Below are 22,856 nucleotides of genomic sequence, written 5' to 3'. Positions count from 1 at the left end.
TTCCCCAAAACATGGTGTCGCTAGACTCACCTGTAGCATTGCCAGTCCCTTCTCAAATGCCATCACCCCTGGGGTGGAGCGTTTCCCACGGAGACGGGCATGCCTGCCTGTTCAAACGATGATTTCAAAGACTCTCCAAGGACATAGGAAAATGCTTATAATTGAGCTCAATTTGTTGAAAATGGGCTATAATAAAAGTATCCAGAAGAGCGTTGGCAAGGATGTGGAGAAATTAGAACCCTCCTACATTGCTGGTGGGAATATAAAATGGTTCAGTCAGTGTGGAAAAAATTTGGTGGTTCCTCAAAGAGTTAAACATATAATTACCACAAACCCCAGCAATGTCACTCCTATACACCCAAGATAAAAACACATATCCACACAGAAACTTGTACATGAATGTTTATAGCACTGTTATTCATAAAAGTTAAAAGGTGGGAACAGCCCAAATGCCCATCAATAGATGGATAAACAAAATGGTATAGTGATACAATGGAATATTATGCAACCACCAAAAGGGAGAAGGTGCTGACACGTAACACAACCCGGAAGAGTCTCAAAAACATTTTGACAAGTGGAAGAAATCGGACACAAAAGGTCACATATTTTATTATTTCTCTTATATGGGATCTCCAGAATAGGCAAAGCCATAGAGAAAAAGCAGGTTAGTGGTTGCCTGGGCAGGGGCACAGGTCGGGGAGTGGGGGAGTGGTGGTGGGGAATGATTACTTAAAGAGTACAGGATGTTCTTCTAGGGTGATGAAAAAAATGAGTTTTGAAACTAGAGAGAAATGATAATTTGCATAATACTGTGAATGCACGAAGTGCTACTGAACCGTTCATACTTTAAAACGGTTCATTGTATGTTATGGGAATCTTGTCTTTAAAAAAAAAAAAAAAAGTTCGGTTTACCAGCATCCTTCCCCTCAAGAAAGAGAGTCAATGGGCACACTAAAGACTGAGCCAAGAAAACTGCCCAAATTAACACTCTCGGACACAGTGGTAGCATTTGGAGCAGCAGAATGAAGCTAAACTAAGAAATCGGTGGGGAGATGTTAACCTCCTGCTTCGTGGGTGGGCGCAAGAGTGAAAGCCCTGTGTGCTCAGTGACATCAGAGACCTCGGATTTAAAGCGTAGGGCTGCAACGGGTCCTAAAACCATCACTGGACCTGGATCTGCCCGGGGCGACTGTGACTCCAGGTAGCCCAGGCCGCAGAGCTGGAAATGGTCCAGGTCTTCCCACACAGGCACTCCGCCAGACCACCAAGCAAGGCTTCGTAGGGGAGGTGGGTTTTAGGTTGGCTTCAAAGCCCCAGGAAATTCTGGTGGGCAAAGGATTGTAGGCTGGCATTCCAGGCCCTTGGAAAGAGGCGCGGAGGTGTGACGAGATAGGGGCTGGGGCGGACGGGTGGACTTGGCCTCGCCCAGGGCCCCCTCCGCGCCTGCGGCCAGGCCGGAATCGCAGGCTTTCTGCGCGGCGGGACGGTGCGCTGTCCTGCACACAGCGAACAGCTCTGTGGCTTGTGTGTTTCATGCTTCAGCCAGAACGAATAAATCCTGACAAAACGTTGGTTAACTGACCTAATGAATGTCCTTCACATCAGGAGAGCAGTAGGATTTTACCGGCGCCCCAAGACACCGAAGGGAAATCTGGAGCAAATAGCGAAAGTAAGCCCTCGGCTTTGCAAACTGGACTTGCGCTTTGCAACTGCAGAGCACATGTGCGTGCCCGCCGCGCACGGGAAATGCGCCCAGCGGCCCAAGGTTGCGAGCAGGATCTCAAAGCGTCCTCAATCCTATAAAAGCCACGGGGGGTGAGGAGATGTGGTTTTTTTTGTTTGTTTGTTTTGTAAAAAACGGAAATGGAAGGTAAGTGTATTGCCCATTTCCTTTGTCCAGAGTTGGGAAGCAGGTTCTTTGCCCGAACTTGTTTCCGGCTTCCTTTGTTTCTGTGCGGCTTGGAGGGACTCGGCAGGAGAGCTCCTTTTATAAAGCGGGGTGGGGAGCTCTCCCCCAAATCTTCTAGATATTGTCAGAGTAATGTGGCGTTGGTAAGCATTAGGGAGGAATTGGCAGGCGCCAGAGACAGCGGAGCCTTCGATAGCTCAGTTGGTAGAGCGGAGGACTGTAGTGGTACGAGTTGCGGCAATCCTTAGGTCGCTGGTTCGATTCCGGCTCGAAGGACTTCGTGCAATCTTTTTAGCTTCCAACTCAAGCCAATCAAGTCGTAGGGAGAAAGTTTCACCGAGAGGCCCGCTGTGGATTTGCAGGAGCACGGCAGATGTTCGGTGAAACACATGTGCAGTAAGTAATCATTGTACGATCCCTCTTCTGTGTTAAATGCGAAGATATGTTATTACTATTGCTTACGTGTGATTATTATATGCCTGCTTTTAAAAATCTTGCCCACGATCCCCCTGTACACTGCTAGATAAAGGTTTTGAATTACGGTCGGTCCTCGGGTCAGCGGCCAGCCTAGAACAGCCTGTAAGGCAAAAGGAAGAGAGGCGGCAGCAGGCGGGGGATTAGCTCAAATGGTAGAGCGCTCGCTTAGCATGCGAGAGGTAGCGGGATCGATGCCCGCATCCTCCACTGAGGCTTTTTGCCCCCTATATCTGTATCAGTATCAGAGGATTCCTGAAGGGCGGGAGATCCGCTGACCCGGGAAGGTATTTTGTTATACACAGAAGAGCGCGGTGCGCAATGACTAGCTTCGCACATCGTCCTTTTATTTTGCAGGTGAGTCTTCCGGTTTATTTCTTGGTCACTTCTGTCTTGCCCTCCTCCCAGCGGGCAGGCCGTTAACCGTCTTCTGAGAAGACCCCGGTGGAACCCTCTGGCCGGATCTGCCCGCCGAGCCCCCAAATGCCACTGGCTCAGGTACCCGCTAACGTGCGAGGGAACCCCTGCGGGCTGACCAATGGCAGCGAGCCTTACTGGGCGGGTAGCCAGCTGTATCAGCGGCCAATAGGCGAGAGACTTCTTGTTTCCTGGCAGAGCGGGGTCCCGGCACCGCGGCGCTCGGGTTTTGTTTGGGTCCTGGGTGGAGGACCCGGGTGCCGGGGCCCGAGGTGGCGCCTCGCTAGCGGGAGAGGGAGCGGGATCGCCGGCCCCGAGAGAGGTGAGGGGCGCTGCGTGGAGCGCGGGCCCCGCCGGCCCCGGCCCCGCCCCCTTCTCAGCCCCTTTCGGCCCGGAGCCCCTCTGGAATGCCACCCCGCCCCACGGCCCGGCCCGGCCGCCCCCCCTCCCCCCCGGCCCCACTCCCACGCCCGCACCTCAGACCCCCCCAGTCCCTGCCCCGAGTGTGAGACCCTGTCGTCCATTCATGCCTCCGAACCCCGCCCTGCCCAGGGCGAGCTCGGTCGGTGTGAGGTGAGGTTCTGTCAGAGTCGAGGGTCGAGAATCACCCCCTACCCCCAAGTGGGTCTCCACCAGCTACGTTTTTAGAGGTGCTCAGCATACCCATCACTTACCCACAACTATTGCCAGCGTAGCTTTTTCAGGGACTCCAGTGCTTTGCAGGGCGGGAGGGGGCTGGAGACAGACCCATGCCCTAACTGGCATTGAGCTACAGTTTCCAGGTGAGCAGGTGGCTTCTGCCTTGTTTCTTTTGACTTGGCAAAGGCCACCGTTTTCTAGGCATAGGGTAGTGACAAAAAAGGAAGAACTAGCCCTTCCAAGGGTTCAGGGGAGCCACAGATGAATGCCTGGTCAGGACTTGTGAGGACAGAGGAGTGGAGAGAAGCAGCTGCCCATTTAAACTTAGAATCTTGGCTCTGTCCGCTGCTCTGCTCTGCTGGAGATCGGGGAGCCAGTCTAGGAACAAGAGATCCAGAACGGCCCGTTTTTCAAGACGGCCACGTGCTGTGGTGGGTGTATCTGGGTAGGTTTGAGAAATCTGACCTCTCCAATGTTATTCTCCAGCCTTTTGCAAAAAAAGCTTGGACTCTAGCGTTTCTCAACATTAGTTAAGCCATGGAGTACTTCATTTTGGGTAAGCCAAGATGTAGTAAAACGGGGTCCTTTTAGGTCAGTTATAACCCTTTGTGTGGCGTCAGACAACTGCTTTCTCTTAGCCTTTGCTAGAAGGCCACTTCTGCCTTTTCTGAGGTGGAAAGAGCCTCTTGCTTCTTAGGGCATTTCCTAAGAAGAGCTTTCATTGATCAGGAGATACCCAAAAACCTTGTTTTCATTTTTCTTCCTTCTTCCTACGCCACCCCCCACTCTCCCCCAGCTCTCAGGGCCAGAGTGGGCAGGAGGATGCTTTCCCAGCCTCACCATGGAGCTGCGCTGTGGGGGATTGCTGTTCAGTTCTCGCTTTGATTCAGGGAACCTAGCCCACGTGGAGAAGGTGGAATCTGTGTCTAGTGACGGGGAAGGAGCAGCAGGTGGGGCATCAGCCCCCACCAGTAGCATCGCCTCTTCTCCTGACTACGAGTTCAACGTGTGGACCCGACCAGACTGTGCCGAAACGGAGTTTGAGAATGGGAACAGGTAAGGGGGAAGAGGGGAGGGTGGAAGAAGGACAAGAGAGGAGGTGGCCAAGGCCCCAAATCCAGGCTCATTTCGCCGTCTTACAGTTCATACCGTCAGTACCCTTCCTCTCCCTCCCCTCTTCCCTCCTCCCTCGCCTCCTCTGTACCGAACAGGCCTTTCCCAATCTCGCTCGCTCCAGCTGTTTCACGTAGCCTATCTCCAGCCCTCAGTATGTAATGACCTATTCCTCCTCCTCTGGCCCTCAGGTCATGGTTCTACTTCAGTGTCCGGGGAGGAACTCCAGGGAAACTCATCAAGATCAACATTATGAACATGAATAAGCAAAGCAAGCTATACTCCCAGGGCATGGCCCCCTTTGTGCGCACACTCCCCACCCGGCCACGCTGGGAACGCATTCGAGATCGGCCCACCTTTGAGGTAAGTTCTCCATGAGGGGGAAAGACAGACTTGGGTGCTAAAAGCAGAAGAGGGAAAGAATAGAGGAGTTACCCTGGATAGAGAGTACCAGGCAGGTGGGACGCCAGGTTTTGGTATCAGCTTTCCCTCTAGTGCTAGCTGGAGTCCAAGATAAGCCCCTGCTTCAGGAAGCCTAGAAGGAGCCGACTGTCATATGGAAAGTCCCAGAGGGAGGGAAGTCGGGCATTGTGTTGAGGGTGTAAGGTCAGTTCCTGGCGATCCCAATAGGATCTTAGTTCTCACACCAACAGCCCCTCCCTCTTCCTCCTCTGCTCCTCAGATGACAGAGACGCAGTTTGTGTTATCCTTTGTCCACCGTTTCGTGGAGGGCCGTGGGGCCACCACCTTCTTCGCCTTCTGCTACCCCTTCTCCTACAGTGACTGCCAGGACTTGCTAAACCAGCTAGACCAGCGCTTTCTGGAGAACCACCCTACCCATAGCAGGTGCCAACCCCATCCTTACTCCTGCCACCCAGTCCTCGACCAGACAGCACCTCTGCTACTTCTGGAACTTGCCCCAGGAGCCCCGAACCAAAATGTCACCCGCTCTTTTTCTGTGCAGAATGTGGGACTTTGGGTACCTTTGACCAATATGTTCCTGTGTGACCATGACCTCAGCCTACCGCTACCTGCATTCTACTCACCCACCTGCCCAGTTCAAGCCTCTTAATATCCCAGCTCCCATCAGTTGCCCAGAACTTAGCCCCGCCATTGCCCAACACACCTTTTTTTCTGTCCCGGCAGAGGGTGAGTCTGTGTATGAAGTCATCACATAGTAGAGAGCCATAAACTGGGGAGAAAACAATAAGTTCATCCCGTCTTGTATTCTGCATTCTACTAATTCAGACGACCCAAATCCTCAGCCTCATTTAACACTCTGAGGGACTCTAAGGCCCCAAAGGTTAGCGTGAAAGACCAGATCCTACAAATCCTAGGCCGGGGATGAGGCTCACCTCTTGCTAGGACTTTAGGGACTTCTCGTGGCTTAATCATTTTTATCCCCATAGCCCCCTGGACACCATTTATTACCACCGTGAGATCCTTTGCTATTCTTTGGATGGACTTCGTGTAGATCTGTTAACGATCACTTCCTGCCATGGGCTTCGAGAAGATCGAGAGCCCCGTCTAGAGCAGCTATTTCCTGATACCGGCACCCCCCGACCCTTCCGTTTCACGGGCAAGAGGGTGAGTGGGAACAGCGTAAAGGTAGCACCATGGCCTTTCCGTAGCTCCAAGCCCTGTGGATAGCTTAAGGCCACGTTACCTCTGGGAGTCGTGGCCGCATTCGGAGGCAAGCAGCGCTGCTCCCAGCTCCACTTGCAGACTCAGCCAGCTGCAAATCCAGTGGCTCTTCCTGCCCGCCCCCCATTTACTGTTAGAGTGGACCTACCGGGTAACTGGCCTAATGACCGCTCTCCTCTCCACCTCAGATATTCTTCTTAAGCAGTAGGGTACACCCTGGGGAGACTCCATCTAGCTTTGTCTTCAATGGCTTTCTGGACTTCATCCTTCGACCTGATGACCCCCGGGCCCAAACCCTGCGTCGCCTCTTTGTCTTTAAGCTGATTCCCATGTTGAACCCCGACGGTGTGGTCCGGGGCCACTACCGGTAAGCAGCCTCCCCAGCCTGTCAGGATTGTTCCCGGTCCCCTTCGTGTCCTCCACCTCAGTGAAATACTGTCAGCCTCTCCTTTTAACTTCTCCGGCATTCCCAGTCCTCTTGTACCCGAACAAGGGCAAGCCCATCTCGTTGCCCAGGGACCAGAGAAGGAATGTGGCACATCTAGCAGCGCTCTCTGGAAGGAGCAGAGTTAGGATAACCGCAGGTCCATCTGGGTAGAGGGAGCCGTGCTTAGTCTCTGCGGTCGGGGGGACAGCCCACCAAGGAGAGGGCCTGTTCTCAATCCTTTCCTTCCTAATGCAACCTGGGCCTCTCATTTTGCAAGTCAGTCTCCCCCAGGCCCCCTTTCATCTACTCTCATGTCTCCTTCACCGGCTCAGCGCTCTAGACTCTGCTTCAGTCTCTGTTTTCCTATAGCACAGACTCACGTGGAGTGAACCTGAACCGTCAGTACCTGAAGCCCGATGCAGTCCTGCACCCAGCCATCTACGGGGCCAAAGCTGTGCTTCTCTACCACCACGTGCACTCCAGACTGAACTCCCAGGGTCCCTCTGAGCACCAGCACGGTCCCCATCTCCCTCCTGATGCTCCCCTTTCTGACCTCGAGAAAACCAACAATATCCAAAATGAAGCTCACCTTGGGCACGCGTCTGACGGGGATGACCCTGAAGGCTGGACACAGACCGAGTCGGCAGAACAGAAGCCCAGCGGTGTGTGGATTATGCCACAACGGTCCGCTGAGGTTGAGCAGCCGGCCCCCGACACCATCCCCCCTAAAGAGAGTGGCGTCGCTTACTATGTGGACCTGCACGGACATGCTTCCAAAAGGGGCTGCTTCATGTACGGAAACAGCTTTAGTGATGAGAGCACCCAGGTAGGAATCCAGAGTGCCACGTGAGTGTGGGAAGTGTTGCAGGTCAGGAGATACAGGTTAGGCCGAGGACAGAGGGAAGGTGGTCTTGTGACAGGAAGGCCTGTGGCTGCAAGAGGTATTCTACCTCCAAACAAGCTTCAAAGGGCCAAGGGGGGATGGCACTGGGGCTTTGTGTCTCAGTCTTTACATCATGACCTCTGAACGAAGACCAAGCTGTCAGCATTGTGGTCTTTATTCTACAGTTTGGGAAATCAGGGGAAAAGGAAAAGTTTGCATTGTGGGAGAGAAGAAACTAAGAGCTTAAAAAGAGATAGAACTGTACCTTTCCAACACCTGGAAATAAGGTCAAGCACACAGTGACATTTTCAAAAAACACGGTCTCTGCCGTGTATTTAGTCACATGGCCCCCTGCTTGCCATCTCTTCCTTGCCCGTTCCTTCTTTCTGTCTGTCTCTCCTGAATTGCCTTTTTCCTCCCTCATACAGGTGGAAAACATGCTGTATCCAAAGCTCATCTCCTTGAACTCAGCACACTTCGACTTCCAGGGTTGCAATTTCTCAGAGAAGAACATGTATGCCCGAGACCGCAGAGATGGCCAGTCTAAGGAGGGAAGCGGCCGGGTTGCAATCTACAAAGCCTCAGGGATAATCCACAGGTTGGGGGGAAACTGGGATATAGCTGATGAAGTAACTTCCTTAAAGAAAACAATACCCAGTCTAAGTTGTTTGAGGGGCAAGGGACGGCCCAAATCTTCGCAAAAGACAGGCTCACCATTAGCATTGCTGTCTTTGGCCTGAGAGTCTGACTTTTTGGGACTTCTCGGGTACATGATAGAGTGCCGAGGTCAATTGCTAGTTCCTAAGGATTAGCACTTTGTTTGTATCCACTGTTTTCCAAGTGATTATTTCTTAGACCACCTAGGCTGTCCCCCATGGTTCTGTCCTGATTTTTCCGGGCAGGACACTAATAAAGGTCTCTGTGTCTTAGCTACACACTTGAATGCAACTACAACACCGGACGCTCAGTTAACAGCATCCCTGCCGCCTGCCATGACAACGGGCGGGCCAGCCCCCCTCCCCCGCCGGCTTTCCCCTCCAGATACACTGTGGAACTGTTTGAACAGGTATGAATACAGGGGATACCTGGGGAAAAGGGGAACCCCAAAGTCTGGAATGGTCTTCACTCCTGCTGCCTAAGGCCCTCTGAAGAGAGGCTTACCACCGTCACCATCTCACCACTGTGGTTATTTTCCGCAGTTAGCATAGGGGCAGGCCCCAGACTCTGATGGGATTGGGACGATGAGTAGGCACTATTTCTGACCTCATACCACAGAGAATCCCCAGCACATCTGAGTCAGATTCTTTGCGTCTTAAGCTGGTCTTCTTCCTTCTGTTGGGTTTGTTCACTCCTACCTAGGCTTAAAAGCACCACCTCTGCAGTGGTCTTTGAGGACCCCAGGGTCCTAGAGCACGCGAGAGAAGGAGAAAGAGCTGCAGGTTATAGAAGAGATTGAAACGCCTTCTCCTGCTGGGAGAATGCCTTCCTGGTGCCAGCCAGAAAGCACACTTGCTCTTGCCCATAAAGGATGAGGGTCCCAAAACGAGCAACGGTTTAGGGAACGGCTTTAAATCTGCCGAGATAAATAGCCCTGGCACAAAATATAGCCTGCCCGCTGAGGAAATTTGGGGCCGGGCCTCCCCTTCCACGGTGCTGTGCAACCCCCTCCCCAACATAGCAGCCTGGGTCGGAAGTCCCAGATGCTGAGCCAAACTGGACTACCCCACAGGTGGGACGAGCTATGGCCGTTGCAGCTCTGGACATGGCAGAATGCAATCCATGGCCCCGAATTGTACTGTCAGAGCACAGCAGCCTCACGAACCTCCGCGCCTGGATGCTAAAACACGTGCGCAGCAGCCGCGGCCTGAGCAGCACTGTGAACGTGGGTGTCAACAAGAAGAGAGGCTCTCGAACTCCACCCAAAAGTAACAAGTAAGACCCACAGGGTGGAAGGAGGAAAGGGTATGAAAGTGGAACAGGGCTTTAGAGCAAGGAGTTCCAAGGGGTTTGTGTTCCTCCCCTATCCAAAAGGACCACATGGTGAGTATTTTCAGAGCAAGTTAAAATTGGTAAGATTAGTAGATTTTTTTGAAAATGGGATCCTCTTCCCTCTTCCCTGGAGCTACAGACTTCCTAGGCATCTGGAAACCAGGCCAGGGGATTCCCTGCTCCAGAGCCCGGCACAAAATTAAATTTAATTGCGGTGGGGGTAAGGGCAGGTCTCGGTTTCCAGGGGTTGGGAATGACCGAGAGGTCCAAGGGAATAAGGGGGGAATTCACTAAGTTAAGCTGCTCCGAGACAGCCCCGCAGCCCTTAGTATGTTTTCTGCAGGAGCATGTATTTGTGAACAAGGGCTCCCAGGCATCCTGAGATCAGCTGGTATGGCCCAGGTTAGATACCCCATCTGTGGACACAGATCCCTCCCTTTTCCCTTGCAGTGAGCGCCTTTGCCTTTTTCACCCAAGGTGAAGCGTTCCTGAGCATCAGACCTCAGGGAAAGCCTTGGGACACAACCTCCCAGGCCCAGGGCTAACTGGCATCTGCTTGCTTCTTTGCAGCGGCTTGCCTGTTTCCTGCTCTGAAAATCCCTTGAGCCGTGCACGCAGTTTTAGCACTGGCACAAGTGCCGGTGGCAGCAGCAGCAGCCAGCAAAACTCTCCACAGATGAAGAACTCCCCCAGCTTTCCTTTTCATGGCAGTCGGCCCACAGGGCTGCCAGGCCTGGGCTCTAGCACTCAAAAGGTCAGCCACCGGGTGCTGGGCCCCGTCAGAGGTAAGCCAGTCTGGGAGCCCCTGCAACAGGTGTTCAGTTGTTTGGGGAATTGCTGGGGGAAATGAGAGCTTGAAGATACACACTCTTGGCTGGGACCAAGGGGTGAATCAATAAAAGTAGTTTATAGCAGAATCTGCAGCCTCTCCTGCGACCTTGGTGTTCCCTGCGCCATGAGCCCCAGAGCAGTACTGTGTGTGGCACAGGCGGGAGTCCTGGGTACCTGGGCTTCGGCACATGCTGGGAAGCAGGGGGATTTCCAAGAACAAAACACTAGCTGCAACAGGGCCACACTGAAATGTGGAGCCTCCATATCAGGAATGGTGTCAGACTGTCTTGTTAGGAGCAGTGTAAGGAAACGTCCTCACAACGCAAATTGTAGCACCGTAGAGATGGGAGAATCCTATCCAAGGTCTCTATGGGATGAAACCGTTCCTGGCTTCAGAGCCTGTTCAGAAAGCGGTATCAGAAGGATGCTAAGTCTTCCAGAGAAAAACGGAACAAGTACAGACAGCTTCTGTTGGAGGCTTACAACACAACAGTCTGGCCCCTCCCAGCAGTCACCACAGCTGCTCAACTGTGCATCAGTACCCCCCGGGGTTGGCTTGATGAGACCCTGCCTGGTGAGAGATTCTGAGTTCAGAGGTATACCAGAAACAGATGGGCTTTTAGGGACGAAGAAGAGGAAGAGACCGTGGAGCCATTCCTTGGGGGTGACTCAGACTTGGGTGGGGGGAGATTGTTGTAGTGCCACTTCCAGAAATACACGAAACCTCAAAGCAGTATTGTACGTGGCCTCTGGGCTGGAGACATCCTGCCAGAGTTTGGAGGCTTGTGAGCTGGAACTAAGAGGCTGGGGGTCTTCAGGCCGCACTCCTCATTAGCACTCCCTGGTAGGGACCCAGAGGCCTGCCCTGGGGCAGTGGCTATGGGAGCCTGACTGTACCCGCTGGAGCAGCCACAGGGGAGGGAGCATTGGTCCTTAGCAGCTTTGGCCAGTAAGACCGTTTATCCCTCATAAGCAACACCGTTACCGCTGCTTCTATTCCGAGCCCCATTCTTTGAGATTCTCCCTTCATTTGGAGAGGATGCTTTTGTACAGCGTTGTTTGAAGGAGAGTATTAAAATAATAATGCCACGTATTTAAATAGCATTAAACAGCGAACAAAACAGTATCACATATATATATTTCATTTAGTCCTCACAAGGACCCTGTGGGGTGGATGGCATTTCCATTTTTCTGATGAGAAAACTGAGGCTGTTTAAGGGCGACTTGTCCAAGATTTCAGAGCTTAATATTAAGTAGCAAAGTTACTCACTAATCATTATTCAGACTTCCTCTAATTTCTCTTCCTTTTTTCTTTCTGTTTTTTTCCTTTTTGTCAGCCTCTCATACCTCTTCACTCATAGCTCCTGGGAAGGAATGTCAGCGTCCTAAATTCCCCTTCCCTGACTACAAAAGAGAAATAGGAAAGAGTCTTCTCTAGGCCCAGGTCCTCACTGGAGGATTCTAAGCAGTTTTTCGTTCGTATTTTATTCTCGTCCCCACCCCACCCCATGCAGAGTGCTGTATGAAGCTCCGTCAGTGAGAGACATGTATTCTGTGTCTTTGTTACTTCCCCAAATAACGAAGAGAAAAGGTGCATATTCAGTACTAAATACTTCCCGGTTGGCTGACTTTAAATTTAATAGGGGACACAGGACAGTGAACAACATAAAAGCACACACTCGTAAACACAGGGCACTTGGGGAGCCACCGTCACAGAACACTCAAGAGTAAGTAGCCAAAGAATGTTCAGTTGAGCGATGATTTTGAAGAATGGATGGTAGCATATGGCTTGACAAAAACATTCCAGAGATGAGAGTGGTAGCCAGGGCCAGTGCTGCTGTGCAGAGAGGACAAGAAGCGGACAGACCTAGCTGGTGCAAAGGGCCAAGCCCTTCAGCACAGAAATTAGGTGGAGAGAGGTTGGAGGAAGAAGTTGAAATGTCTGGAAAACAAAGATGATGAGTTAACTGAGACATAGGACAACGATTGTGTGCTTCAGAGAATGGTGGGGACGAGAGATTTATGCAAGAGTGGCCTGTGAACTGTATGTATTGGGTAGGCGGGGGGAGGGGAATCCTCACGGTAATTGATATATGAGATAACTAATGGCTATACCAGGGTCTGGAAAGGAGAGAGAAATATATGCATCAGAAACAGGTAGCAGGATTCAGCGATGGTGGAAGAGAGGCAAACTAAGAGTTTCAAGGTTACAAGCCAAAGGAGAGAGTCATGGTGATGTTAAGACATTGTTTGGAAGAAAAAGTGTTGAGTTTATCTATTTCAGACATACTTGGATGTCATGGGCTATCTATACGGAGATGTCCTGCAGGCAGAAAAAAGAGCCAGCCTGTAGAAAAGGTGACATCAAGGTTGGATCTAGGCATCAGCCATACGCAGGTGCAGGTAAAACAAGTGAGAAGCGATGTCCCCCCAGGTAAATGAGCTAAGAAGCAGAAAAAAGGAGCTGGCGCCAGGAAGAGACACCCTGGGGACTTGAGTAAAACTTGTGAGACCTAACAAACTATGTCTCTAAAGTCAAAGGGTTGAGAAGAGGGTTACTAATTCTATCAAACAGGAATACTGGAAGGAGGTGAAAGGTCAGAGCGCTGGAATCTTGACTCCAGGTACTACAGTTTTTGCCGCTTCATCTCCTAGAGTCTCCAGTAGGACTCTAGGATTGGAGACTAGTCCCGGCTTAGGATAGGGACCTGCGGCTTTATTTGTCCGGTTGATCTGTCCTATAGCTTTGTGCTATTTCCTGGTTCTGCACATCCGGTTCTTTGGCCCCTGCCACATCTAGTCATACTTTGTCTTCTGACATAGGAAGAACACAGCTCCTGTATCTCTGAGACCTAACTATAAAGCGGCTATACTTTCCAAACCCAAAACTGAGACTGTGATCTGACAAAAGATTTTTTTCTGACTTGTAAATTTAAAAGAAAATTCCCACTGATGTATAAAAATCGTATCACACTTAACTGTATAGTTAATTCATGACTATCCTTTATTGGCTAGAACAGAGCATAAGGTAGGCTATCCAGAAAATTTCAGAAAAGAGCTAGGCAGCCCAGCCAGAAGCTTAAAGCAGAGGTTAGGGAACTAGTCTGGCAGGTTCTATTCTCAAGACTGGAGGATGAACATTTTAGGAGGCCAATGAGCAAGGCAACTCAGGGTGAACAGGAATGTTCCTGAGACAGGAGACTGCAAGAGCCTCCAAGGAAGCTTGACCCCACTCCCACCCCCTGACCGCAGTGCCAGGAGCTTCTTTACCTAGTTGCCCCAGCTGCAAAACACCTCCTGAGCAACACCTGCCCAGTTATGCAGCCGAGTTCCAGTTCAGCAGGCACAGAAGGGCACACCGCGTTGGCAGCAGCTGTTGCTGCAGAGGAAAGTAAGCTCCCGGGAAGAGCTTATCCAGTGACCGAGTCAGGGAAGTAGGAAGTTGAAAGCCTGCAAGATACTGATGCAAAACAGAGCTTGAAGGCAAGCCGGCTGGGGTGAGGGTGGATAAATCAACCAGCTCCACCTGTCTGTTATGTAGGGCATAGGACTAAGGTGAAGCTGGTGGGGCGCCCAGGACTCGGGGTCGGGAGTGCACTCCCTAGGATGAGTGAGACCCCTAGGATGAGTGTCTCATCCTGGTCCTGGCCCTGGATTCAGGCAAGTCTCACCCAGTAACTGAAACATATTCCCTGGCCCTGTGGCCTATCTGGTGGGGCCGTGGGGTAAAAGACAAGGGGCAGTGTAAAAACGGAGGCTGTCAGCTGTCATCCCACCACAGCCACCGTCCTCCCTCCCAGCTCTGGCATTTGCATCTGTAGTTACTAGAACGCTTTCCTGGCCTCTGCCATGCCATGGCTCAGCCGACGGGCTGCTTCTGGTAGAGCAGCTGAAGTCCGATGGTGAGTGGAGGTTCCTTTGAAAAGTGAGTCAGAGGACAGAGGAAGAATGCCTCCAGCACCATCACTAACTACTTTTACTTTTTCCACTACAAACAAGTTTTGTGGTTAAGAGTAGATTAAAGCTTGAGGGCAGGAAATGTCTCCTAACACATTTACTTATTCCCTTGGTGCCTTGCATTTATTTATGATCAGTGAATACTTGTTGAATGGAAAAGACAAGAAATTGGGAGCTGAATAAATGCTTGTCTGACCTTTTCACCCCTTAGAGGGCATAAATCAGGTCTGTGGTTATCCCAGGGATTCAGTACGATCTAGGGTGCTCCGTGTAGGGACAGTTCAAAGATGCCAAGTCAGTAACTGTTCCTTTAAATTTTGAGACCTTTAGAATAAACCACTCTAACTCCTACACTGGGGAGGTCAGTCCGGCTCTACCTCAGACCTTTGCCCCAGGATTATCCTTCTCCCAAAATGGAATCTACAGTTGATTACCATAAAATACAATCTCACAACCTCTGGAAGCACAGCTGACTCACATTATCACTCTGCACTCAGCCTCAAGCCACTGTTTTATATAGCTTAGAACCAAGAAATAACAGCTGGGGTTCCTCCCTTAAATTTTTGTCTCAGTGGGAACTAAGTAGGCCTGGATTATACCAGGGGCCAAAAGTCAAAACACGAGAAATTGGGCTGTGTGCTCACATTGCCAAATTTACAGGGAGGCCTGGCCAGGCTTTAAGACAGTCTTTTAAGGGACACCTGGGTGGCTCAGTCAGTTGAGCATCTGACTTGATTTCAGCTCAGGTCACAATCCCAGGGTTGTGGGATCGAGTCCTACATTGGGCTCTGCACTAAATGTGGAGCCTGCTTGGGATTCTCTCTCTCTCTCTCTCTCTCTCTCTCTCTCTGCCCCACCCTCCCCCAGTGCACACTCATGCTCTTAAAAAAAAAAAAATCGTTTAAGTGAGGGTTAAAATGCTATTTTTAAATGCCTTATCCTTTCCATATTAGGCCTCTCCTAAACCAGACTGGTCTCCTGTCCTTAAAACTCTCATTAGGGGCAGGATCCTTGAGTTGTATCTGTAGTATCTTTCCCATAATATGTACATTCACACTGACATTTTTTACATCATATGCCTGTTCTGCTTCATACCTTCCTGAGTGTTGCTCAGTTTCTTGCTACAACCTAGAAATGTCCTAAAGGCTTTCATTCACTTTCTTACTTGCTCTTTCTTACCTTTCCTGGGGTGGGCAAGGCTTCATCCTTAACATGATTTCAACATGCCTCTGTGTAGAGATACCCAGATCATCAAGAAACCCACTATTTCCATCCTTGATCAAGTTCATTTCTGCCTGCTATGCACGGTCATCTGGATATCAACCTGATATCAGTGTTTTACTGAAGAATCACTCAAGGCTAGGTTCTACAGTATTTCTGAGTCATTGGTGGTAGGTGATGCTTCAGGTTGACTGTGGCCATGAGCCTCTGACTTCTGTCCTTTCACTGTGTATCACCTCTTTAGTACCCTAAGGTCTGTTTGTTGTTGTTGCCTGTTTACTATTGACTTACAATTGACAGGTCTGGTTAGTTTTGACTCTTGGCTCTAATTGGTACTCTAATTGGTACCCAGCCCCTCAGCAAACTCCTCAAAGCTAGAGTAGCTTCTGTCCTGAAATCTCTCCCTTTCTTCTATTCCTTATTCATGTGTCGACTTTTTAAAAAGACAGACCTGCCAAACCTGAGAGCCTCCCTACACCATCCAGTCACCATCTGCTCTCAGAACTTGTACCAGTGAGGCTCTAGCCAGAGTGGACCAGAAAGAGCTGCCCCACGGGGAATAAGCATATGTCCTTAGACTCAGATTATTGAGCCAGTCCATGGTCTATGGTGGGTGTCTGCTACTCAGGAAAACAAAACCTTTACTAACGTCTCTGGTTTTCTAGGCAGAGTTTTGTAGGCACCAGGATATACAGACTGGTATAGACTGGAGGAAAGTCCTTACCCTCGAGACATTGCAGTTTCAAGCAGAATACTAGTTAACAACTACTGAGTACTATGTACCAGGCATGATCATAAGTACTCGACATGTGCTAGCTTCTTGAGACAAAAACCATAAATCATTACTAGCCAAGTGAACAAAGGACAATAAAGCAAGGGAGAACAGTCAATTCTACCTGTGATGGTCAGGGAGGCTTCACAGAGGTGACATTTGAGATGGGTCATGTTAAGTTGTTCAAGGTTTCACTAGAAGAGGAAACTGACATTGCAGAAGAACCACACAGCTAGCAGCTACAGGGGCTGTAGCAGAGGGTTTGAAGGATCAAGTCAGCATCCTACCAAGGATGGGCAGACTGGAACCACAGTGGGTGGAGTTCTGAATGCCATGGTAAAGGGTTTAGACTTTATCCTTTATTTTTTTATGTTTATTTATTTTTGAGAGAGAGAGATGCAGACAGAGCATGAGTGAGGGAGGGACAGAGATGGAGACACAGAATCTGAAGCACGCTCCAGGGTCTGAGCTATCAGCACAGAGCCTGATGTGGGGCTCAAACCCACAAACTGCAAGACCATGACCTGAGCCGAAGTCGGATGTTTAACTGACTGAGCCACCCAGGCGCCCCTAGGCTTTATCCTTTAAAAGACCTTCAGTATCTCCTCCTTGCCTGAACCAAATGACTTTTATCAGGTCTAGGTTTTGGAATAATTTCTGGCACCGGTGTGAAAGATGGGAATGTAAAAGGGAACAGATTCAAGCTAGGGTGACAAGTGGGGAATTTTTTTCAGAAGCCTGAATGAGAGATAAAGACCTATAGCTGGACACAGGCCATATCAAGGGAGAATGAAGGAGGAATCCAAGCAAAGGCAGAGGCAGAATTGTCTAGATTTGGTTAAACACAAATCTAGATATGAGGGAGGAGTCAGAAGATGAAACAGGTTTCTAGGACATTTTTCACCAAGGTAAGGAGAAGAAAAGTAAGGATGGAAGAAAATTAGTTTTTGCTGGGGTCATGAGAGACCGCCAGGTAGAAATGCCAGTGGACCACTGAACTGTAGTTCAGGAAAGAGGGCTACAGAGCAGCTTGGGAGTTTAGAGTATGCACAGCAGGAGGGGACCAAGGGTACAATGGGGGAGGGGCACTGGCATTTGGGGGCAGTAAGAGTAGCTGAAGAGGAGTGGTTAGAGGCAGGAGAAACCTAGGGAAGCTGTTTCAGAAGCCAAGCTCAGTAACTTCTCGGCCAGAAGAATGAACTGGCAAGCGAGCAGGGTGGTTAGCCACAGAGTGGCAGATGAGGGCTTGCTGTGACCCGGGTAACCGGAGTAAGTATCAGAGAGGTCTTTCTACCCACCTTAAATTTACTTCCAGAGAGGAGTGCTGGTGTGATGACAAGTGCGAGAACCAGCAGGGCAGTGGAGTGACAGGGCCTCACTTACTTGCCCTTTTATTTCCTTGTGTCCCTTCCACTCAGAGCCCCGAAGCCAGGACAGGAGACGGCGGCAGCAGCCACTGACCCATCGCCCTACTTCAAGCGGCCTGGCCCCATCCCCAAATCCTGCTAGTTCTAGCCCAGCAGCCTCACACAACATGGGCTCCTGCCTACTCCCCAGCTCACTCAGCATATCAGGTCTGTACCTACTGCCACCGAAATCTGGGTTGGCCAGCCTCCTTCCTTCCCTACTACCCAGGGTGTAGACCAGACTCCCTGCTAGGCTTAAACCAATCCCTTCAGCTCTTCTTTCTTGACTTGATGCAGAAAGTTAATGCAGGCCTCTCCACACCGGGGGCATCCGTTATCCTCCTGGATTATCCTAAACCCGTAAAGCACCCATGCTCTTGTACAGGAAGCTGGAAGTTAATGGACATCTTTGTATAATAAAATAGCTATTGTTTCTTGAGCATCTATATGGCAGGCACTGCTCTAAGCATGTTGTGTCACTTAATCCTCAAAGGTGAACAACCTGAGTACCTGCTACTTACTCAAGCTTCCTGACTCCAGGAACTGGGCAACATTAGACACAACTGAAGAACAAAAAAAGGCAAAGGCCTTTCACCTGTCATCACAGCAAATGCTGTGTGACCGCATCATCTGCATAAAACCTAGGCCACCTGCTGTCCTTTTAAGTTATACACCCAGCTGTGTAAAGGACTGGACGGGAAGGATTCCTAAGACTCCAGTCCAACATCCTCTAACTCCCTCAGAGCCCACTACTCCCAACCTGTTAACGGCCTTCAACGGGTAGCCCTTGTCAATCTACCATCTTGGGTACTGACTTATCCTTGAACGCTTACTCATTTGGATGCGACAGGCCCTGAAGTCTATAAATTCACAGTAGTTCAGCTTGATGGGCTGTGGCTCAAGTTGCAAGTTGCTACTCCACTCCTTGGACCCGACTACAGCATGCCGTGCTTCTCAACCAGGGGCCATTTTACTCGCTAGGGAACGTGTGGCAAGGTCTGGAGACATTTTTGGTTGTTACGATGGGGAGGGGACAGAGGAAGAAGAAATGCCATCTAGTAGGTAGAGACCAGAAATACTATTAAACATTCTGCAATGCACAAGACAGGTCCCCACAACAAAGAATCATCCAGCCCAAAATGTCAACATTGCCAGTTTTGAGGAACCCTGTTCTAAAGGAAGTTCCCTCTTCTTCTCCACGGCTCCCTACCCTGATAGCAGTTTTCTTTGTTTCCTAGGGAGCAGCTGCTCATTCCTGTCCTCAGGCGACAAGCCAGAGGCTGTCATGGTGATTGGGAAAGGGCTGCTAGGGACTGGACCTCGGATCCCCTGTATCAGGACACGACTGCAGGTAACATTTTTGTGTCTTCCCCAAACCCCAGTGTAACAACTCTCACAGAGCCCAGCAAGGCACTGTTCGTCTGGGTAGTGGGAGGGAAAATGCTCAGCACTGCTTTACAACCTCCCCCGGCCATATCAGAGAGCTGCTCTGGTGCCTGTGCCTGTCTGTCCAGTACCCCCATCCCTCAGCCAGGTCTCTTGCTTGCTTCCAACCCGCGTCCCTGCCAGATACACCCCAACCTCAGCCTGCTAGCTTTGGCACTGCCCGCCCCTGCCCTTAGCTTCTCCTCTCTTTCTGCCCAGACCTGCCCGAGGAGAGTTCCCGCCAGGAGGGGTCCCGGATTCCCCAGGTAACACATCTGGTTGCTGCTCCTAAGAACAGCTGTGCCACCAACTCCCAATTCAGTCCAGATTTCTCATGTTAAATTGGCTAAAGCTGAGTACAGACAGAGACCGGATGCGTGAAGCCTAAGCTGCTCTGGCAGGGACTGAGGCACAGAAGGCTCTGAGAGACCCACCAATTCTCCAACCTCTTCCCAAACACTGCTTCCCTCTTCAGCCAGATGTCAGCCATAATACAGCCATGGAGGTTAAATGCTAGATCCTTTTGCCTCCCCTAGTTAAGTATGACTTAGAGTGTATAGTCATAAACTGAACCTAAGAATTCTCTAGCTATTATCCTGCCTTACCCTCTCAGCTAGGGACAGTGCCCAGAAATTCAAGGTCCCAGTACCGGTGTTGACCCCTGTACTACACTCTTATGCACGGAAACTCTAGAAGCAAACCCAGAAGCAAAAAAGTTAATGGAAGAATCCAGCCTCTCAGCCCACCCCCTATCCACACAGGCTAGGCCCAGGTTGGGCCGGGGCTCACCGCCGACTCGCAGAGGGATGAGAGGCTCTTCGGGCCCCACATCCCCTACACCCCGGACCAGGGAGAGCAGTGAGCCGGAGCCAGGACCCAGCTCTGCACCAGGGTGAGCACCCGGGTCCATTCCCTCACCCCACCTCTCACCTCTGTTCCTTCATTCCCATTTCTGCGCACATTCAGGATCATTTTCTTCCTTCCCTAATCCCTCTGACCTCCAAAAGACTAAAGGTACTTTCATTAAGAATCTAGTCCCTGATTTTTTTCCCATCATGGCCTCAGTCTTCACTCCAAAGGACAAGAAAACAACTCCTTGTTAGGGCCTAAGGCCTAGGAGCCGCCGCATTTCAGCATCAGCCCAAGGTGCAGTGCTCAACCCACCTATCATTACCCATCTCCCCTCTCTCGTGTCCAGCCCCTGTCAGAATTCTCACAAGCCTGATTCCTCTCTCTTCTCTGTTGCAGGCTGCCTCACGCCGGGCCCCCACGGCCCCGCTCTGCCCCTGCCTTTTCTCCTATTTCCTGTAGTCTATCTGACTCCCAGTCCCGGATATGTTACAGCGGGGGGCCTCTGGGCCAGCCTGAGGTTTGTTTTGTCCCTAAATCACCCCCACTCACTGTTTCTCCCCGGGTCTGATGCCTCCACCTCCATGCCCAGGATATAGCCCCAAGATGGGGTACACAGTGAGAAATGTGCTAGCCTCCTCCCTCAGCTGTTGATTCCATGTGACAACCATAATTCCTATATGAACGGACAGTGAATACCAGCCACACTGTTCTGAGACATCCCAGAGCACCACCTTGAGACAGCACAAAGCAGAAACCTGCTACCCCATCCCTCCCTCCACAGCACAAGATTTTGGGACCACAAAAAATATATATCTATATTTTTATATTGGGGGAGGGAGTAGAAAAAGCCCCTATCTTGGGCCCTACTCAGTGGCAGCTTCTTGTTCCATAGGGTTAAGGAAGACTTTGAGGAAATAAAAGTTGTTTGGAAAAATCCAGGTGTAGTTGCTTTGTATGTTGTGATGGGTAGAGGGATGAAGTGAAGTGTGAAGGCCCCTCACACCCTCCATCTTGCCTCAGCCTATGTCCTGGAACCCTAGAAAAAAGGGGGAAAGACCCGAGGTAAGGAAAATGCTGCAGCTTTCCTCTGGGGAAATCCTTCAGGCATCCACTCCCATCCATCCTGTTCCCCCTTTACATTTTTGACCAACACTTAAGGTTCCCCACCCTACCCCACCTTTCTTGTCTAGGGCTTGGGTCTACAGGAGCCACCCTAACTCAGTGCCTCTTGCTCCAGAATTCTACATCTTTACAACCCCCCCCCCCCGCCTTTCCCCCCCTCCCCCAAATTGTGCCTCAATAAAAGCCTCAACAAGCTTGGAGAAGTGAAGACTCCTTAAGTCCTCCTTAAGTGAAGAGCCCAAATCCTCATACTTGGGTGGCATCCTCAGTACCTTTACTCCTCTCTGTGTCAGTGTCTCCTAGTACCCAAAGGCCCAACTTGGGCATGGGGGTACCACGAAGACGGGGGCAGAGGAGTAGGAAAGTCACCCCCATTCTAGCAGGTAAAGGGCGGGGCACTGTAAGGCATTCCCTACTGTGTGCGGATAAAGGGGCTCAGTTCTGGACTGTATCATGCTTGGCCCGGCACTTTCTGATTTGAAGTTTCGAACCCTGCAGGCCCTGGCGCGGCCTCGCCACTCCACTCTCCGGGGGCTGGGCGCTGCAGCCCCGGACCGTTACCTGGGGCGGAGAAAGCGCCACTTTCATTCCTGCTTCTTGGGATTGTTGACGGCCACGTAGTGATAGAGAACCACAAGCAGAAAGAGCGACACGCCCAGCATGTTGGCGAAGATGGCGAGCTGCACGTCTGTGATCATCCTGCGGAGAAGAGGAGGGACTGAGCCTGGGGCTGGCGCATTCCTCGCCCAGGCCGGGACCCGTTCTCGCCCCCTGGACCAGCCACCGCCGAAGCGCCGCTGAGCGCGCTTACGCGCCTCTCACCTGACCAGCTGGGCTCAACGCGGTGCGGTCGGCGCACTAGCTCCAGGTAGGAGTTCCGGCCCGGAAGTTGGTAGCGCGAGCGCAAGCCCAAACCAGGCACTTCCGGCCGTGCTGCTCGGCCGGAATGGGCTCTCTAGCCCCGCCGTCTCGCCTGCTCCCCGAGGCGCCTCGCAGGGGCGGGGTCTCGGGCGGGGCTGCGGCCCGACTGCCCGCCGCAGGGGGTGGGCGAGCCGCGGGCGCGCGCCACAGGCGGGCGGAGCGCAGCTGGCCGCAGCTGGCGCAGCAGGGGACGCGGCAGAGCCGTGGCCGCCTCCCCGAAGCCCAGCGGCGGGCCGGGGCGAGGGTGCGGCGGCGTGGTAGGGTGAGAGGCTCGGCCTGACCCCTAGACTTCGACCCCGCTTCCTGCCTTGGCCCCCCGCGCTGCTGCCCACCCTCCGCTTCCCGGCTCGGCCCAGCCAGGTGCTTCCTTTGGGCCCTGCCCTCAGGGTCCCCTCCCTGGCCCCCGCGGCGGAGAGGGCGGTTAGAGGCGGTGCAGAATAGGGAGAGAGCTGGGGCGGCCGGAGGCTTCTCTCCTCGGCTCCCGCCTTTTTGCCCCACACCCGCCCAGGGGAACGATGCTGCCTGCGATCCGACCGGTGCCTCCCTTCCCCGGGCTCGCTCCCCCCGCCCCACCCCCGGAGGTGGGCGTCGGAAATAGGGCGGACCCTCCCGGAATCAAAACCCAAACCGTGGGACTTGGGCCAAGTGGGAAATCACCCCCCGGATGTGAGGGAGGGAGAGTGGGAGGGAGGGCCAGGACAAGCAAGAGGGGTTATGTGTTCTGAGCAGAGTGGATCACTGAGGAGAAAGCCGACTGTGGGTAGATGACTGAGGGTCTCTGGTGAGGGAGCGGCCCTGGAGCTCTACAGCCCTCTGCCCCAGCGGGAACCTACTCCCCACCCCACCCCACCCCC

General features: G+C 51.8%; 2 protein-coding genes and 2 non-coding genes across 8 annotated transcripts; 3 read left to right on the top strand and 1 right to left on the bottom strand.

Moving 5' to 3' along the window:
- Positions 1 to 1,908: 1,908 nt before the first annotated feature.
- On the top strand, positions 1,909 to 20,895 carry AGBL5 (AGBL carboxypeptidase 5). 5 transcript variants are annotated; one of them, XM_042982310.1, is made up of 16 exons: positions 1,909 to 2,305; positions 2,741 to 2,881; positions 4,236 to 4,495; positions 4,744 to 4,915; positions 5,235 to 5,398; positions 5,962 to 6,139; positions 6,517 to 6,563; positions 6,993 to 7,449; positions 7,935 to 8,104; positions 8,437 to 8,572; positions 9,236 to 9,438; positions 10,066 to 10,280; positions 17,695 to 17,850; positions 18,921 to 19,033; positions 19,869 to 19,999; positions 20,356 to 20,895. In XM_042982310.1, the coding sequence occupies exons 2-16, from the start codon at positions 2,867 to 2,869 to the stop codon at positions 20,525 to 20,527; spliced, it is 2,589 nt and encodes an 862-aa protein (XP_042838244.1). In that variant the 5' UTR covers positions 1,909 to 2,305; positions 2,741 to 2,866; the 3' UTR covers positions 20,528 to 20,895. The 5 variants fall into 5 exon arrangements, with proteins under 5 accessions (XP_042838244.1, XP_042838245.1, XP_015396059.1 ...); XM_042982311.1 differs by lacking the exon at positions 20,356 to 20,895 and adding an exon at positions 19,327 to 19,373 and having other exon boundaries at positions 6,385 to 6,563; positions 19,869 to 19,994; XM_015540573.2 differs by lacking the exon at positions 1,909 to 2,305 and having other exon boundaries at positions 6,385 to 6,563.
- On the top strand, positions 2,096 to 2,185 carry TRNAY-GUA. Its single transcript is given in 2 exon segments — positions 2,096 to 2,132; positions 2,150 to 2,185. It is a non-coding gene; the product is annotated as a tRNA-Tyr (tRNA).
- On the top strand, positions 2,521 to 2,593 carry TRNAA-AGC. Its single transcript has one exon. It is a non-coding gene; the product is annotated as a tRNA-Ala (tRNA).
- Positions 20,766 to 22,009, bottom strand: OST4 (oligosaccharyltransferase complex subunit 4, non-catalytic). The gene is made up of 3 exons (XM_042982312.1): positions 21,904 to 22,009; positions 21,643 to 21,780; positions 20,766 to 20,995 (listed from the first exon to the last, which is right to left on the bottom strand). Exon 2 carries the CDS (start codon positions 21,777 to 21,779, stop codon positions 21,666 to 21,668), a length of 114 nt encoding a protein of 37 aa, XP_042838246.1. The 5' UTR covers position 21,780; positions 21,904 to 22,009; the 3' UTR covers positions 20,766 to 20,995; positions 21,643 to 21,665.
- Between the last annotated feature and the right edge of the window lie 847 nt (positions 22,010 to 22,856).

The sequence above is a fragment of the Panthera tigris genome, chromosome A3 (genome assembly GCF_018350195.1).
Source record: "Panthera tigris isolate Pti1 chromosome A3, P.tigris_Pti1_mat1.1, whole genome shotgun sequence".
Classification (NCBI taxonomy): domain Eukaryota; kingdom Metazoa; phylum Chordata; class Mammalia; order Carnivora; family Felidae; genus Panthera; species Panthera tigris.
This window is presented reverse-complemented; position numbering and strand designations above follow the sequence as displayed.